At 49.4% G+C, this 19,320-nt stretch overlaps 1 protein-coding gene across 1 annotated transcript; it reads left to right on the forward strand.

The window, feature by feature from the left end:
* Nucleotides 1-394: 394 nt before the first annotated feature.
* Nucleotides 395-874, forward strand: LOC133778998 (uncharacterized mitochondrial protein AtMg00860-like). The gene has a single exon (XM_062219006.1). It carries the CDS (start codon nt 395-397, stop codon nt 872-874), a length of 480 nt encoding a protein of 159 aa, XP_062074990.1.
* Nucleotides 875-19,320: the final 18,446 nt, after the last annotated feature.

The raw sequence follows: 19,320 nt of genomic DNA on the forward strand, positions 1-19,320 counted from the left end.
TAAGGCTACTCGTAAAGACCACTTCCTGCTGCCACTCATCGACCAAATACTTGATCGGTTGGCGGGAAAGGAGTTTCATTGTTTCCTTGATGGGTATTCAGGCTATAATCAGATTTCCATCGCGCTAAAAGAACAAGAGAAGACTACCTTTATTTGTCCTTATGGCACCTTTGCCTTTAGAAGGATGCCTTTTGGGCTGTGCAACGCCCCCGCCACTTTCCAACGTTGTATGATGGCAATATTTTCAGATATGGTGGAGAAGTCTCTTGAAGTCTTCATGGATGATTTTTCAGTATTTGGGGAGTCTTTTGACACTTGTTTGGCTAACTTAGAGTAAGTCTTGGCTAGATGTGAAGAAACAAACTTGGCACTCAATTGGGAAAAATGTCATTTCATGGTTCAAGAAGGCATTGTGTTGGGCCATAGAATTTCTAACAAGGGCATAGAAGTGGATAGAGCAAAGCTGGAAGTCATAGAAAAATTTCCACCACCTACTACAGTCAAGGGGATTAGAAGCTTTTTGCGGCATGCGGGCTTCTATAGGAGGTTTATAAAGGATTTTTCAAAGATTTCTAAGCCCCTTTGTTCCTTACTTGAGCATAATCGAGCATTTGAGTTCACCAAGGAGTGTCAAGAAGCATTTGTGACTTTAAAAAAGGCTCTTATCACCGCACCCATCATTGTAGCTCCGGATTGGTCTCTCCCCTTTGAATTGATGTGCGATGCTAGTGATTTTGCTGTGGGTGCTGTACTTGGGCAGCGAAAAGAGAAGGTTTTTCCATTCCATTTACTATGCAAGCAAGACATTAGTCGATGCCCAATTGAACTATACTACCACCGAGAAAGATCTTTTGGCGGTGGTGTTTGCTTTTGACAAGTTTAGAGCTTATCTTGTGGGGACTAAAGTGGTGGTTTATACAGACCATTCAACGATCAAGTATCTAATTGCCAAAAAGGATGCTAAGCCACGACTTATTCGATGGGTGTTGCTTCTTCAAGAATTTGACTTGGAAATTCAGGATAGAAAAGGAACGGAGAACCAAGTGGCTAACCACTTATCTAGACTTGAAGCTTGAAGTGAAAAGCAAAATGAAGGGCCTATTAAAGAGACATTCCCCGATGAGCAATTGTTGGTTGTGAACTGTTTACCGAGTTTTTCGGAAACGAATACAAGCAAAATAATAAAAAGATATGAACTGTAGAAGTGTGGAAATATAAATAAACAAACAGGTTTTTTACGTGGTTCAGGCGTTAACGAGCCCTAGTCCACGAGTCGATGTTATTATACTTGTAGTGGATTACAGTGGAATGGCTGGTGTATATGACCCTCACAAACTCACAATGTTTCTCTCGGGTTCTCTTGAAGAAGATGAAGCTAGAGAGATTTCAATAGAGTTTATGCCCTGTAGTTTTTTTTTGGCCGTCCCCTCTATCGTAAAATGAGGGGGTCTTTATAGCTAGGGTTTTGGATTAGGGTTTTTCTCTACTCACATGAGTCTTAATTACACCAGCCATAAATAGGGGATACAATTACCGTAGTCGCCTGGCTACCAGGCTCTATGTGGGTATATTTACGTGAAAGTATGGGGAATGCACAAAGGCAGCTGTCTTTTCCAAGTTCTCAGCAGAACAGTAGGCGAAATGGTACTTTTAGGTGTGCTGGGATGTGTTCGGCCTCGACCTGACCGGCATGTCAGGCGGGATCCTGTGTCAGGTGGAGATCGTTCCAACTATGCCTCCTTCATGACTCGGCCGCTTGGTCTTCTTTCGTGCGAGGCACGGGACTGTATCCGCGAAGGTAGCCTGAAGAGCTTCTCCTGGAAGAACCTTCCCCGAAGGATATCCCTTCGAGAGTCCGGGAGAATTGACGAGCCTCCGTGACCTTCGGTTTCTTGAGAGAGTAAGCTTGACACTAAACGGGAGAGGCGAAGCCTTTCTGTCCATCCGCGAGCTCTGGTCACCTTTCGTGAAAGATTTTGATAATTCTCCTTCCCCGAGGCTATCCATCTAAACGCTATCCGGAAATCTGGATAACATTTACCCCCCAAGGTCGCGGAGCTTTGAGAGGTCCGGGAGCTTGTACAGCCTTCCGGGTATTCTGGTTTCTAGATTAGGCGAGGGGTCACCTCTTGTGTTCCTGGAAGGGTTCTTTTTTCCCGCCTGAGTGTTAGTATGAAAAAGAAAGGAAATTTCTTCTGTTTGAACTCAAGTACTCAAGCGTGGCAAAGGGCCACGCGTCATGCCGGGTATGGGTCTGTGACCAAGACGTGTGCGTGAGGCGAATGGCTGAGTATGCGTGCGTCAGGCATCTGAGTAATGATTTGACGATATTTAATGGTACACCGGGCCCGAGATGGTATAATGATGGGAAATAAATACTTTATTCCCATCCGAGGAGTCATAAATAGGATCGGCGCTTCATCTCTAGCCGTCGGATCTGATGCATGCGGTATGGGAAGATCAGGACCGTCCATTTGTAGGATTCGAAAGGACTTCACTCCTGCTATAAAAACCAGGGAACGGACCTTTCTTCCTCTTTACGCTCTCAAATTCTCTATCTTTCAGATTTTCAGATTCCCAAACCTTCGAACTCTCAAGCTTCCAAGCTTCCATTCCTTCGAACTTGCCACTTCTTTTGGTAAGGAATCTAGAAACTTTTCTTTTGATTTGGCAGTGGATTTGTTCGCCGAAGTTCAGGGTTTGAATCGTCGTTTGTCTTTGCAGCTTTTACTTCAAGTGATCGTGCGGCGCAGTGACCCGGTTACTCCTTCAATCTTCAACTACCCGAACACCAGTAAGTATTTCTACTTTGCTCTTTCCTTCCGAACCTTAGATTGTTGGTAGTCATTAGGGTTGAGTTTTCTGCCGGTGTCGTCTATATGCATGCGTGAATAGGGCTTTGATAGGCATGCGATTGATGTGAGTCGATAAGTAATCTCTTTGCATGCTTTGACGATTTGTGCTTGGAAAGTTGTTCCTCGTCTTGCTTGTGCTGTTTTAGGGCATAAGCGTGAGCGCCTTTAGGGTGTCTTTCTCTGGAAAAACACTTCTCTTGGCGGGCTTAGGCTTGGAGTTTGAGTTTGGTTCCTTGCTGCCCTTCGGGTGGCATGGTGCCAACCCCTCAGCAAGCTCGGTGGGAGCCTCTCCAAGCAGTTTTCGGGGAGGGTCTCCCCGACGCCTTTGATACCGCTAGGGTATGACAAGGGTGCTGACTGCTTAGAGTGTTTTCTTCTTTGTTTCTTTTGTTCAGTGACGAACACCTCAAAGGAAAAAATCCTCGCCGCGGTAGAGGCTGAGTCTACCTAGGAGCAAGGTTCCCCTGTTGCCGGCGCAATGGGGAAAGGAAAAAACTAAAGTGATCGCGGCTAGCCCCCTGACTATCAACAGTTCAACCTGGGAGATGGACCAGAAGCCGAACCTGTTCAGGAACTACGGCATGCTGGAGCTGTACTCCTCAGAGGCAGGCCTGAAGAACATCCCAGGCCTGATGTGGCACCGTCTGTCGGTGCTGGGTGAGTCTGCTAGTCAGAGTCATGAGGGTTTTGGTGCCTGGAGCTGGGCACACATAGTGTGTGGGGCGCACTTGCCCCTAAGAAGTTATTTTGCCAATTTCTGTGTGAAGGCGGGGATTGCCCCCTTCCAGTTGATTCCCCCCAGCTATAAGATCCTAGCGGGGTGGTACATCTTTTGCAAGTCCTGGGACCTGGAGGCCCCTACCCCGGAGGAGGTGCTATACTTCTATGGACTGAAGTCTCAACCCATGAGAGGTTATCCAGACAAGGTGGGGTTTTACAGGCTGGAGAGGTACCCGGACGTGATGTGTCCTACCTGTCATACCGCGAGGGTTCCAGACCTCCGGGAGTACTGGTTCCTGACGACCGGCTTCCCATTGAAGAGGGTGCCAGCCCTATCTTTGGACTTCAAAGTCCCTGGTAAGTGCTCCTTCCTCTCCTCTTTAACTTTGTTTCTTTACGTTTGATTTGCCTTTCGGGAGGATCTCTAATACTCGTATTTGGATTTTGCAGAAGTCGTCCCGCGGACACCTCGCTGTGCGGAGATGATAAGGAGGTCAAAATTCTACGAAGGGCTCTCGGAGGAAGAGCTGAAAGTGGAAGGACTTGTGACCTCCAAATCTTTGAGGGAGTATGGGCTACTTGCCTCTTTCCAAAACATTGAGCCAGTGAGTGGCAGGGGGCAAAGTCAGGTGTCAGCTGACATCCGGGAGCAGATTGCCCTGGAGCTGTCCAAGGTGATCTGCCAAGCGGCCCGGGACGAGAATACTTTATCTCCTAGTTAGGCAGAGAGGTTCCCCGATCCCCAGCCGGAGGAAGAGGAGATCGAGGCTCGCCACGCCGCAGCTTACCCCAACGAAGGGACTCCGGGGGCTGGTACCTCCGGGAGAGGTAAGACTAGTTTTCGATTGATCCACACCCCCAGCCTGTCTGAGGTTTCTCGGACTTCTCAGGTGGGGTTCGATCCCCGCTTCCTTAGGCTAGATCCGCATAGGGTGCCCTTTGAAAGATATTGCGATAGGGTAGATGAGCTCCTCGGGTGTCTGAGTGACAGTAGTCTGCCAGAAGGTGTCATCATGGTTGACCCTTCTTCCCTCAGCATGTCATTCCCGGGCTTCAAGGAGTACGGGAGCTTCCTGGAGCAGGAAGCGGTGTTTTGTTTTGCTCGGGGAAGGCCATCCACGTTTCTCGTGCATGGTCGTCCCTTTCAAACTTTTTTTTTTTTTTCTTTTTGCTTCTTGTTCCCTGCTGGTGGATTTGTTTGTGCTCCTATGTTGTTACTCGTCTTGTTTTCTGCTGATCTTTTTTTTTTTTTTTATATCGCTTGCTGGTTGGTTAACCTTGCCTCGTTCATTTCTTGCAGAATATCCCGAAGCCAAGATGTTGGGGAAAGTTACCTTACTCATCAAGAAAGCCGCCACCAGCCAAGACCCGTCCAAGGGGAAAGGACGAAAAGCCAGAGCTGGTAGGGGAGGTAAAGCTGCCACATCCAAGAAGACAGGTGGCGAGGCGCAAGCGTCTCCGGCGGTGGAGAGGTCTCCTGCCAAGGGGCCTTCCGAGACCATGGCGACCTCGAGTAGTAGCAGCGACGGGGAAGGGCTTGTGTTCCCCGTGAGGACGACTGGGGTGAGCAAGCGTCCCGGAGGAGATGCTGAGGGCGCCAAGAAGAAACGCCTTAGACATTCTTCTCCCGGAGGTGATGGAGACCTCCGGGCTGCGCGCAGTCCTCGCCAGACTACTGTCACCCAGCAGCAACCACAACAACAACAACAACAGCAACAACAAAAACAACCACCACCGTCGCAGCAGCAGCAAAATCAGCAGCAACAACAAAGGCAATTACGTCCGCCACCGCAGCAGCAAAAGCAACAGCAACAATAGCAGCAACAACAAAGGCAATCACCTCCGCCACCGCAGCAGCAAAAACAACAGCAACACCAGCAGCAACAACAAACCGGGGCAGTAGTGTCTTCCCTACCGTCTCTGATACCCCTTTTACCTCCTCCTCCAGTCCAAAGGGAGTCCACCCTTCCGGGGTCTCCTTCTTCTCCTTCTCTTCCACTTTCTCGACAAACAAGCCTTCCTCCGCCTGGTCTGAAGTTCCAATTTCCTCAGAAACCAACCCGTTTCTCCGCTGCCCTCCTGGAGGGTGTAAGACGGGCTGATAATTTTTTGAAGAGGCGGTTGGAGGCCGAGAAGGCTGTTACTCAGGGAAGGGCAGACAACCCGTCTGCCGTGAAGAGAGCTGAGCTGGCAGAAGGGATGAGATCCCTTCACCCGGCTGGAGCGGTTCTGGATGGCCCAGCCTTGGAGAAGAGGCTGGTGCCTAGACTCGGGCGTGCTTTGGCGCCGTTCGGGGCGGAGATGATGGAAGACATGGCCTTGAGCTTGTGCGAGCTCAATTCTGAGAAATGGGCCATCAGTAGCAGTAAGGATCCGCTGTTGCTGACGCATGCCGTAATGCAGCAACTTACTGGGGTGAGCCATCAGTTACTGTGTTCTGGGGTCGTTGGTCTTAGTACATTTGGTTCTGCTTAACTTATTCTGCCGTTTTTCCTTGCAGGCCTCTCTTATCGCGGAACGCTCGTTCCGGGAGGTGGGTGCAGTTCTGGTTCAGCTGGAGGAGAGCCAGGCGGGTCGCCAGGCCTTGGAGGCGGAGAAGCAGAAACTGACCCAACAGGTCGAGGGCATGAAGGGGGAGGCTATGGAGGAGATTAGCCAGGCTCGGCGCACGGCCGAGGAAGAGGCGGATAAGAAATATCTTGCCAAATACCGAGAGTACCGGGCCAGCGCAGAGAATGAGTTCAAGCAGTGGTCGGATGATTTGAAGGCCGAAAACTCCAAGCTCCGGGAAGAGCTATCCCAAGCCAGGGAGGAGAAAGATACCTTGGAAGCCCGCTTGTAATCGAAAAATGATCTCCTCCTTAAGCGGTAAGAGGAATATGCCACTCTTCAGAATAGGCTTCACAAGGAGGAGCAGGATCATAAGAGGAGCAAGGATCTCGCGTCCATGCAGGAGTTGGGGCTTGCTGAGAAGGATAAACAGATTGAAGCCTTGCAATTCACCGTCAGGGCACATGTAACCGAGAAGCAATCCTTGCTGGGTCACAATAAGGTGCAGCGCAAGGAGATTGATTCCCTTAAGGGAGAGCGGGATGCATCCAAGACCGATCTGGAAAAACTGAGGGCTCAATTGGCTGTCGCGGAGGCAAAGCTGGCGACCTCTGAGGCGGAGCGCCTGAAGGAGAAGGAAGATGCCGAGGTGGTGCTGAACAGAACGATTAATCTATCCCACGTGGTCCTCATGCACCAACTTTGGAAAATAAACCCAGAGGTAGTAGGCTACCTGGGAGAGGACGCCGCCGCAATGAGGGAAAAGATACAGGCGTGGGATCAAAGCCCAGAGGTGTACGTCCAGACTTATAACATCGACGAGCCTGCTGGAGTCCCTGAGGCAGAAGATCCCGAAGAGGCAGGGACCTCTGAACTTGCCATTGATGACGCTCCATCTTCCAATGAACTGACTCCGCCAGTCCTAGTTGAGACCGCTGTCTCCGAGCCCCCGGTCGAGGATGCCACTGCCACCCCCAGTGCTTGAAGGGGTCTTATTTTTTGTAAAAAATATTCTTTGCTGATTATTATTTTTCATTTGTGTTTTTCTTTGGGGCGAAGCTCCCTGTACTCTTTTCTCATTGCAGACATATTTTCCATAATTATAGCATTCTCCTTTCCTTTTTTGCCGAGTTCTTTGTTTAACTTTGCGTTTAGGGTAGGCTTTTATACGGTAGAAACTGCTGTAGGGGCGCATGAGGTTTTGGTTCCAACGGCCAGAACCTATGCACTTCCAACTTGAAGCTCTAACGGCTGATGTCTTTTCCCACGTAGTTTCTAGGTTACGAAGGTTTCCTGGTTCCAACGGCCAGACTCCTTTCACCGTATTTCAGCTTTCCTAAGGCAAATAGCCAATCCTGGGACTTGTAGTTATACTGTTCGCGGGGATTTCTAAGGTGAGTCGTTCCATGGTGTCGGAACGGGAGTTCTTTTGGTGAGCGTTGCTAGACTTAAGGTTAGATCTTTGCGAAGCAAAACTAACTGTCGTTGCGAACCTCATGGTGGCTGACTTCAGGGACCTGGCAAGGAGCCCTGCGAGGCAAGGCTTGTTGCGGTCGGGGAAATTGCCACGCCCACCATGTGCGATCCCGGAGCAGGGGCTTTGCGAAGCAAGGCCTGCTGTAAGTGGGGGATCAATCATATCTGCTCCTGGAGCTGAAGCTTGCAGTGGTCGAGGAGCTCGCCATGCATTATTTTGTGAGATCCGGAGCTGAAGCCTGCGAAGCAAAGCTTACAACGGTCGCGGATCTTGCCATCTTTCGCCTTGCGGGACCCGGAGCTGGAGCTTGCGAAGAAAAGCTCACAGCGGTCGCGGAGTATTCTGCAAAGGACTTGTCAGGGAGTTGGGGGTGTTTCGGCGTAGCTTTCTGAATGTGCCTCAACCCCCAGTCCTGTTCATCGCTGGGCTACTCAGGAGATAATTTTCATGATGCATAATGGCAGACATTTGCATGGCAATTTTCACATAACCACATAAGGCACATATGATACGTAATGCATTTATGTTCATGGCAACAAATCAACTTAAGCTTAACAATTTTAAAAATTTCAAACACAATGCTAACACATAAGTGGTGTTCTCTGTATGTTTTGTTCAAGGGGCGTATGGCTATGCCTTAGCCATGTATACCCCCCCCAAGTGAGCATGGGGTCCGGACGTCTCCGGACCGCGTGGTCACTTGTTAAAACGTAGCTTGGAACAAAGGGACAAAAAATGCAGTAAAAGCGGAGTTAATCTCTCCGTGTTTTATTAAATTAGCCTGTTAGGCATGCGTTTTACAGCTGGGAGGATTATCTCCATATTTTACATTTTGGCTACATCTACCAAGGACTTCCGACTAGATAGTCCGGGGCCTACTGATAGTAACGGCGGAGGTGCTCCGCGTTCCAGGCGCGAGGGACTTTAGATCCGTCGAGTCTCTTTAAATGATACGTCCCATGGCCCACTTTTTCTTGGACTTCATAGGGGTCTTCCCAGTTGGGTCCGAGGACTCCCACTCCCGGATCCTGCGTAGCAGGAAATACTCTCCGTAGGACAAGGTCCCCAACTTCGAATGTACAGCTCTTGACTCTTGTGTTGAAGTGTCGGGCTATCTTGCCTTGGTACATTTTTAGTTGGACCTGCGACTGCTCTCAGAGCTCTTCGATCATGTCCAGGGACTCCCGGAGAAGGGCGTGGTTCCGGGTAGGGTCGTAGGTGTCCTGCCTGTGAGAGGGGATCATAGTTTCTACTGGGATGACGGCCTCGCAACCGAAGGTCATGGAATAAGGTTTGTGCCCCGTCGAAGTTCTCTCTGTTGTGCGATAGGCCCAAAGTACTCGCGGAAGCTCTTCCGGCCAGTGAGCCTTGCATGCTTGGAGTTTTTTCTTCAATGTGGTCTTTAAAATTTTGTTCACTGCTTCCACTTGCCCATTGGATTGAGGTCTGGCGACTGCGGAAAAGCTTTTGATGATTCCATGCGAAGCACAGAAGTCCGTGAAATGCTTACTGTCAAATTGCTTTCCGTTGTCGGACACAATTTTTCGCTGAAGCCCGAAACGACACACTATATTCTTGATGACAAAGTCCAATGCTTTCTTAGAGGTGACCGTGTTCATAGGTTCAGCTTCAACCCATTTGGTGAAGTAGTCTACCGCGACTATGGCATACTTCACTCCACCCTTCCCAGTTGGGAGGGAACCTACTAGGTCAATGCCCCAAACGGCAAACGGCCAGGGGCTGGTCATTAAGGTAATTTCTGTAGGCGGCGCACGCGGAACCTTGGCGTACCTCTGGCACTGCTCACATTTTCTGACATAATCCACACAATCCTTCTTCATGGTGGGCCAGAAGTATCCTTGGCGAAGGATCTTTTTGGAGAGGCTCAGACCGGAGGTATGGTCGCCACAGAAGCCTCCGTGAATCTCATGGGCGATGGTGCTGATTTCGGTTCCGGCAACACACCTAAGGAAGGGTATGGACAACCCTCTGCGGTAAAGCTTTCCATCCATAACCACGTATCGGGGAGCTTGATATTGGAGTTTTCTTGCGTCAGCTTTATCAGTGGGAAGCTCTCCGGTGGTGAGAAATCTGAGGATGGGCCCTATCCAGGAATGGGAATGGTCGATGATGGAATTTACCCTCCGTGTCTCGGTACTAGGTGCTTCTAAGTGCCCGATGGGCACTAGGCCATATTGTTCAATCTCCGGGTCTGTTGCAAGCTTGGCCAGTGTGTCCGCGAGTGAATTCTGGTCCCGGGGAACCTGGCGGATTTGGTGGCCTTTGAAATGCTGCAGGAGGCCGCGAGAGAGAGACACGTAGGCAGCCATTTTTTCGCCTTTCGTTTGGTATTCTCCGGATATTTGGTTTACCACAAGTTGGGAGTCGCTCTATACTTCGATTTTTTGGGCTCCGACCTCCCTGGCCAGTTGTAATACGGCTAGCATGGCTTCGTGTTCTGCTTCGTTGTTCGATGCTGGGAATGCGAAACGGATGGCGCTCTGGAGCTGATGTCCTTGGGGAGAAATTAGGATAACCCCTGCTCCAGCTCCTTTTTCATTTGAGGCTCCGTCTACATAGACCTTCCAGGTGGGAAGTTCCGGGACAGGATCTTCCGGGAGGTCATTCATTCCTGAGCATTCCACAATAAAGTCCGCGAGAGCTTGACCTTTTATGGAAACACGTGGCTGGTAGTGGATGTCAAACTGGCTCAGTTCCATGGCCCATTTAAGTAATCTGCCAGAAGACTCGGGCTTCTGCAGGACTTGCCGGAGAGGGTAGTTGGTGAGTACTCTGATGGTGTGCGCCTGGAAATAGGGCATTAGCTTTCGCGAAGCAATTAGCAAGCAGAGGGAGAGTTTCTCGATCATTGAATATCTGGACTCGACGTCCAGTAATCTCTTGCTCACGTAATACACAGGGAGCTGGAGACGGCTGTCTTCCCGGACGAGAGCGGCACTTACGGCATGCTTGGTTACAGCTAAGTACAAGAACAATGCCTCTCCTTCGATAGGTTTGGACAGTATGGGAGCTTGAGTTAGATGTTCCTTGAGGTGTCGGAAGGCTGCTTCGCATTCGGGGGTCCACTCGAACCTCTTGTTTCCTCGCAAAACATTGAAGAAGGGGACACATTTGTCAGTGGCCTTAGATACAAAGCGGCTGAGAGCAGCTATCCTTCCCGTAACGCTTTGGACATCCTTATGCTTTCGGGGAGAAGGCATATCTATGAACGCCTGAATTTTCTCAGGGTTGGCCTCCACTCTGCGGGAGCTGACAATGAAACCGAGGAACTTCCCCGACGAGACCCCGAAAGTACACTTCTTCGGATTCAGTTTCATTCCGTACTTTCGAATCACGGCGAAAGCTTCCTCAAGGTCGTCGCTGTGGTCCCCGGAGGTCTTGGATTTTACCAACATGTCGTCTACATACACCTCCATATTCCTCCCCAGCTGGTCCTTGAACATCCTGTTTACTAGGCGCTGGTATGTCGCCCCAGCATTCTTCAACCCGAAAGGCATGACCACGTAACAGTAGACACCCTTGTCCATGAGGAAGCTGGTGTGTTCCCGGTCCGCGACATGCATCGTGATCTGGTTGTACCTGGAGTATGCATCCATGAAGGATAAGAGTTCATACCCGGAAGTAGCGTCTACCATTTGATCGATTCGCGGAAGAGGGAAACAGTCTTTTGGGCAGGCTTTGTTTAGGTCCGTGAAGTCAATACACATTCTCCAGGACCCATTGGGCTTCGGGACTAGAACCGGGTTGGCCAACCACACGGGATAGTGTGACTCCTGGAGAAAGCCTATGGACATCAGCTTGTCTACTTCAGCTTTGACTGCTTCGGCCCTCACTGGATCTAACGGCCTCCTCTTTTGGCGAACGGGAGTTGCAGATGGGTCGATGTTGAGTGCATGGCACGCAACATTAGGATTAATCCCCGTCATATCAGCGTGGAACCATGCTAGGATATCCTGATTTTTCTTCACAGTGGCCACGATCTTTTCTCGAATGGCCGATGGAAGGTTTTTCCCCACCTGAATGACTTTGGTGGGATCTCCCGGGTTGAGGATCACCTCCTCGACTTCCTCCATCGGCTCTATCGCCCTCTCGACCCACAATCTAGGGTCGAGTTCGTCAACATATGCCCCTTGGGCGCCCCCATTTTCTGGCAGATTCTCCGCCAAAGGAGCGGCAACAGTCGCCTCCTGGACCGTGTAGACGGATCGGATGGAGACGTTATAACAGCTTCGTGCACTTCGTTGGTCCCCTCTGAGGGTGCCAATACGCCCGTTGTCACACGGAAACTTCAAACATAAGTGGCATATCGAGGTTACTGCCCCAAAATCGACTAGGACCGGTCGGCCTAGGATGGCATTATACGCCGTGGGGCAGTCGACCACCACGAATGTGCAGTGCCTGAAGGCACAAGCGTCGCTGTCTCCTCTGAGGGTGACTGGAAGTTGAATTTTGCCTAAGGGCATGAGTGCATCCCCATTGAACCCCTGAAGTTGGATGGGGCATGGGGTCAGATCAGTCTCGGTTAATCCGATCGCGTGGAAGGCAGCTTTGAAGAGGATGTTTACGGAGCTTCCATTATCGACGAGGATCCGCGACACCTTCTTATTGGCAATCTGGGCTTCCACAACGAGGGGATCGTTGTGGGGGAAGTGCACATGTCGGGCGTCATCTTCTGTGAAGGTGATGGGAAGATCCATCATTCGGGGGCGCTGAGCAGGTGACTGAACCAAGGCGCACATCTCCCCGGTGTGTTATAACTCCCTCAAGTACCTTTTCTGGGAGTTGCGGGTGCTTCTGGCAAGGTGTGGTCCTCCGGAAATGGTGGCTACGTGTCCGTCAACGGATGGCGGAGCAAGGCCAGGCGGATATGGATTTTCGGGGCCGGGAGCCAACATGGCAATGGGTGCCGGAGAGGTCGTAGCAGGAAGCGCTGGGAACTGGGATCCAGGAGCTTGGGGGTGACTAGCTCCAGGAGCGCTAGCGGTCCCCCTCTATCCCGGAGAGAACGCAACTCCATGAACTACTCCCTGTCCGGGATAGATTATGGGTATCCTCACCCATTGACCGAGGTGTCCCGCTCTTGCCAGGGACTCGATCTCATCCTTCAGTTGAAGGCACTCGTTTGTGGTGTGCCCCACGTCTCCGTGGAACTCACACCTTTTATTGGAGTCTCGCGGACGCCTTCCTCCGTGAGACACTTTCGGGGGCTTCCTGTAGTTGACCATATTACAGGTCGCTCGATAGACATTCTCTCGTGAGTCTATCAAACTGGTGTACTCCGTGAACTTGGGCTCATAGTCCTTCCGGGGTTTCTTTGAATGGTCCCCCCGGTTGGAGTTTCTTCCTCCTCGTTTATTCCGCGATTGGCTCAGATTCTGTTCTGGGCCTTCCGCTTGTGGTTGCGACCGGCCAGGAGCGATACTACATCCGGTTTGTACAGCTCCGTACCCGGAAAAATGGGTTTGACTCGGCGTCTGAGCAGACGCGGAAGGCCCATACACGCTTGGAGTGAACTGGGCTCCTGGAAACGTGAGGGCTGGTGCGGGAGCTTGCGAAGCAAAGCTCGGCGCAGTCACGGAGGGCGTCGGAGCTGGGGGAACTCCAAAGGCCTGTTGGTAGGCATCTTCAAGGTTGATGATTCCCTGAGCTTTCGACATGAATTCGGACAGAGTTTCTGCCCGTCTCCTTTGCATTTCCCCCCATAGCAGGGAACCGACGGTAAGCCCCGATTGAAGGGTGATCAGCTTCATATCATCGCTGACTTTGGTCTTAGCAGCAGCTTCCATCATTCTTTGAATGAAAGCTTTGAGGCTCTCATTGGGTAGTTTCTTGATGTTGGTTAAAGAACCAACCTCCATGTCGTGGTCCCGGGCAGCAATGAACTGCCTCCTGAATGTGGACTGTAGCTCCTTCCAGCTGTGGATGGATCCGGGAGCTAATCTTTTCCGCCAGTCCTCTGCGGACTTGGTAAGGGTGAGTGAGAAGCACATGCATTTGGCATCCTCACTGACGCGCGCCACTTGCATCATCTTGTTGTATTTAGCTAGATGGGTGTGCGGGTCTGTCCTCCCCTCGTATAATTCTATATGAGGCATTTTGAAGTTCTCCGGGAGGGGAGTTTCCGCGATTCTCCGAATACATGGTTCCGGGTCTTCCTCCTCAGAGTCTGACAGGGCCCCACTTTGCTTCCGGACCAGCTTGGTCAAAGCAGCTATCTGTTCCTCGAGCCTCTTTGTGTCACTCTCCGGGAGGTCACGTCCCCGGATTTTGTCGTTGAGATGATTTCGTAGGTCATCTCCGCGAGGCCGGGCCTTTTCTCCTTTGGCCTTTTCATACTTGGCCTCCAACCTTCTTCTTAGGTCCACCGTGGACCAGCTATCTTCGGAGTGCGTGTTCGCAGCCCGGCCGTCCTGGTTGACGGAATCACTGGGGCGGTTGTTCCTTCCCCTAGACCTGGGTGCCTTAGCACCGGGCCCCTTAGGCACAGAGTGCCCCCTTGGGGCTGAAGGACGTCTGGGCTTAGGAGCGCCAGAGACCTTCTGCGCGCGGGGGGGGGGGGGGCAGTTGGCCTGGTGATTCGCGCCTTTAGGAGGTGCAGGGGCGTTAGTGCGCACAGGCTCCCCAACTTTCTCTTTGCCCTTGTTAGGGGCAGCTTTGGATGGCCCAGCAACGGCTGGATCCGGCATGGTGGCATCAGCACCACCTAAAGCAGAGGCGTCCTCATCCGAGTCGCCTAGATCTCCAAGCTTGCCTCGGAGGGGCTCCATCATGCGCTGCATTTTTTCGGAGACGCGCTCCTGCTCAGCAAGCTTGGCCTTAGTGGCCACCAGTTCCTCGGTTACTTGGACCAGTTCTGGATCCTTCTCGTAGTAGTAGCCGTCTTTGTAGTAACCGTCTCGGACATACTCTTCTTCGCTTTCTAAGTATGTCGTATCTTCAGTATTGACCCGATCCTGGCGGGACGTCGGGTCTTCACCTTGGTAGTCCGAGGGTTCGTTTTGTACCGCATCTTCCATTATAGTATCGGGGTTGACCCTAGCATTTTTGTCAACCGCGGATTTTCTCGTAGTCACCATCTTTTCAGTACGGAGTGAATACAAAAAACGTACACAGGAAAAGAGCTGACTAACAACTCCCTACAGCTCTCAATGAAAGCACCAAAATGTTTACCGAGTTTTTCGGAAACGAATACAAGCAAAATAATAAAAAGATATGAACTGTAGAAGTGCGGAAATATAAATAAACAAACAGGTTTTTTACGTGGTTCAGGCGTTAACGAGCCCTAGTCCACGAGTCGATGTTATTATACTTGTAGTGGATTACAGTGGAATGGCTGGTGTATATGACCCTCACAAACTCACAATGTTTCTCTCGGGTTCTCTTGAAGAAGATGAAGCTAGAGAGATTTCAACAGAGTTTATGCCCTGTAGTTTTTTTTTGGCCGTCCCCTCTATCGTAAAATGAGGGGGTCTTTATAGCTAGGGTTTTGGATTAGGGTTTTTCTCTACTCACATGAGTCTTAATTACACCAGCCATAAATAGGGGATACAATTACCGTAGTCGCCTGGCTACCAGGCTCTATGTGGGTATATTTACGTGAAAGTATGGGGAATGCACAAAGGCAGCTGTCTTTTCCAAGTTCTCAGCGGAACAGTAGGCGAAATGGTACTTTTAGGCGTGCTGGGATGTGTGCGGCCTCGACCTGACGGGCGTGTCAGGCGGGATCCTGTGTCAGGTGGAGATCGTTCCAACTATGCCTCCTTCATGACTCGGTCACTTGGTCTTCTTTCGTGCGAGGCACGGGACTGTATCCGCGAAGGTAGCCTGAAGAGCTTCTCCTGGAAGAACCTTCCCCGAAGGATATCCCTTCGAGAGTCCGGGAGAATTGACGAGCCTCCGTGACCTTCGGTTGCTTGAGAGAGTAAGCTTGACACTAAATGGGAGAGGCGAAGCCTTTCTGTCCATCTGCGAGCTCTGGTCACCTTTCGTGAAAGATTTTGATAATTCTCCTTCCCCGAGGCTATCCATCTAAACGCTATCCGGAAATCTGGATAACATGAACCAAACCACTACTCCATGGTACGCTGATTTTGTCAACTATTTGGGGAGTGGTTTGCAGCCACCTAATTTGAATAGGTAGTAACTCAAGAAGTTCTTTCATGATGTGAGATTCTATTATTGGGATGAGCCCTATTTGTACAAACAATGTTCAGATCGAATCATGAGGCGTTGTGTGCCTGAGGATGAAGTTTCTAGCATACTAGAGCATTGTCATTCAGCTCCTTATGGTGGACATTTTGGTGGGCAAAGAACAGCTGCTAAGGTTTTTCAATCGGGGTACTATTGGCCCTCTATCTTCAAGGATGCTCATGAATTTGCTAAGAGATGTGACCGCTGCCAGCGTGTTGGAAATATTTCAGCAAGGAGTGAAATGCCTTTGAATAGCATCCTTGAAGTGGAATTGTTCGATGGTTGGGGAATCGACTTCATGGGGCCATTTCCACCATCACTTGGAAATTTGTATATCTTGGTGGCTGACTATGTCTCTAAGTGGATTGAAGCAGTGGCAAGTCCTACTAATGATTCCAAGGTGGTCATGAAATTCCTACATAAGCATGTGTTCACCCGCTTTGGCACTCCAAGGGCGCTTATAAGTGATGAAGGCACCCACTTTGTGAATAAGATTTTGGCAGCTTTGTTAGCCAAATATAGTGTGAAGCACAAGATTGACATCGCCTACCACCCCCAAACCAATGGTCAAACGGAAATATCCAATAGGGAGATCAAGGGAATCCTAGAGAAAGTGGTGAATCCTAGTAGAAAGGATTGGTCTCAACGATTGGATGATGCTCTTGGGGCCTATCGAACGGCTTTCAAAACCCCTTTGGGAATGTCACCATATCGTTTGGTTTTTGGGAAAGCTTGCCATTTGCCCATTGAGTTGGAGCATAAGGCATATTGGGCCACTAAGAAACTGAATATGGATCTCCAACCCGTTGGAGAAGCTTGAAGGTTACAGTTAAATGAGCTGGAAGAGATGAGGTTGTTCTCCTATGAAAATGCTAAGTTGTACAAGGAGAAAACTAAGAGGTGGCTTGATCAAAAAATTCAAGCTCGGGTTTTTGAGAAGGGGCAGAAAGTATTGCTCTTCAACTCGCGCTTGAAATTATTTCCTGGCAAGTTAAAGTCCCGCTAGTCTGGCCCATTCACAGTGGTGCAAGTTTACCCCTTTGGAGCAGTTGAAGTTCACGAAGATCAATCCGGAAGGGAGTTTAAAGTGAATGGGCAGCGACTGAAACATTATTGGGGAGGTGAGGTCAACCGCAAGAAGACCTCCATCACTTTGGAGAATCCTTAAAGCTGTGATTGTTTTGGGTTGTCAAGTGATTCAGGCACTAATTTAAAGACAACCCAAAAAGAAGCAAGTGTAAAATGATATTGTATATATAAAAAAAACAAAATAAAAAAAAGAGAAGAGAGAAAACAAGAAGAAAATATATATATATATATACATACATATGAGTGTTTTTAATTATTTTTATTTCTTGTAATTTTAATTTCATTTTATTGTGATGTTTAGGAGTGATTTTATGTGTATTTTGGTGTTTCAGGTGTTAAGACAGCAAGAAACATGATGTTTTGGAAGTAATTTTGGAGTCTGAAGGTTTTGCGAGAGTTTTACTTCAGCAAAATGCACGCAAAAATTTCCGAAAATAAATGGAGAGTTACGTCAATTTGGGTTGCTGAAGCAAATCTTGGGTAAAATGTTAGCAATCTGGGCAGAAAAAAAATCTTGGGTCGTGATTTCATTCAGAGGCATATATATATATACACAAAAATAATTACCATATTTAATATTATTTATACATGTTTTACTACATATATATATGTTAATATATAATTATAAATATATATATTTTAATACATTTTTATTATATCTATATAAAAACTATACGAAATACATTTTTATTATATCTATATATATGTATATATTTATATATGAAAACTATACGAAATCAATATATATTTCAGTAAAAAAATTATTATATCTATAAAATATATATATCCATATATACCAAAATACCCTAATACCCCATTATCATCTTCCCCAATCCTCGGCACCACCCAGTCCAAGGATCCACCAACCGCGCAGCCACAAACCTGAGCGCACCACCCAGTCGCGCAGCCCTCTGCCCACCCATTTGCCCAGAACTGAGCCTCGGATCCCAGGTGCTCTTGCCCTTCGCGTCCTCGACCCAGCCGAGAGACACTCCTCACTAGCCAAGCCATCTCCGCACAAACACAAACCGAGGCCCACCACCACCCATCCATCCCTGAACCTCACCAGCACTATCCCACTCCACCCAGCCGAGAAGCTCTCTGCCCAATACGCTGACCTCTACCACCCAGCCGAGAAGCACGCCGAAGCACGCCGATCTCAATGCTCGGAATCCTAGGCGTCTCTAAGCTGAAGCCCCCACCAAAACACTCGGCTACCCAGGCACGCCACTCCAGTCTAGGCGCAAGGAACCAGCACCCTTTCGGCACCCCAGGTGTTTCCCAGAGCCCCTGCCTCAACTTTGGTCAGACGAGACCCCAGCCCTCAGCACCTAGGCACCAAGCCATAAGCTCCATACACTGGCTGGGTTTCTAGCAGTGACCCCTCGCACCAGCCTAAGCCTAGGTGCATCCGAGCCCACGCATCCCAATAGTCAGCCAAGCCACTCAAAAACTGGGGTATTAATTTCTTGTCCTCATAGTGTTATGTATATTGCTGGGCATTTGAGTCATTGCTAGTCTTTGATATGGGGAGCACAAAAATCTGTTGGAAAATCTGTGGCCTTACTGTTCAGGGGTGGTAATATTGCTCTGTTATTCTGTTGAAAAATCTGTGGCATTACTGTTCAGGTGCTCCTTTTGTTGTGTGGTGGCCTTGTGATTTAGCTACTTCCTTTTTGCCCAACATGACCATTAAAACACGAGCACAGAGAAAGAAGCCAAACACTACCCCACCATCCCCTGTCCCACCACCAGATAAACCAAAATCTACACCAACCTCTATCCCACAAACAACCAAAAAGACATCCAAAACCACCACTGCCCCAACAAAGGCCCCATAAATTCCCACTGCCCCACTACTACTGCCTCCCCCAGCAGCTATAAATGCTCCTACCTCCACCAAAACTACCCCACCCGCAATCAAACCAAAACCACCCCAACCCAAATCCAAAAGAGCCGTCCCACAAGCATCAACCGCACCCCCACCAAAGCAACAAAAGACTTCCACTACCACAAAAGCTGCCTCCCAGCCAACACACACAATTGTCCCACCTCCTAAAACCAAGAAAACACCTACCCCTTCAGGTCCTGCAAAAAAAATTATTTCTGCTCAAGCCAATGCCAAATATGAGTCTGTTAAGACAAAGAAATTGTTTCTAAAAAGAGGATTTTTGCCTACCACCATTGAGGGGCCAGATTTTATCAGTACAGTCATTGAGCAACACAATTGGGAACTTTTCTGTCAGAAACCAAAGCATGCCATTATTCCCTTGGTGAGAGAATTTTATGCCAACCTAGCCTCCGCTGAGAATTCTGAAGTGTTGGTTCGTGGCAAGGTTGTCTCTCTTGCTGGTGAGGCTATTAATGCCCTCTTTGGGTTAGCCAGCATTGACTGCGTTGCTTATAATGAAATGATCT

The sequence above is a fragment of the Humulus lupulus genome, chromosome 5, assembly GCF_963169125.1.
Source record: "Humulus lupulus chromosome 5, drHumLupu1.1, whole genome shotgun sequence".
In the NCBI taxonomy this organism is placed as follows: Eukaryota; Viridiplantae; Streptophyta; class Magnoliopsida; order Rosales; family Cannabaceae; genus Humulus; species Humulus lupulus.

Excerpts from the sequence above, each read along its gene's own strand:
- LOC133778998 (XM_062219006.1), top strand. The coding sequence starts at position 395 with ATGGTTCAAGAAGGCATTGTGTTGGGCCATAGAATTTCTAACAAGGGC.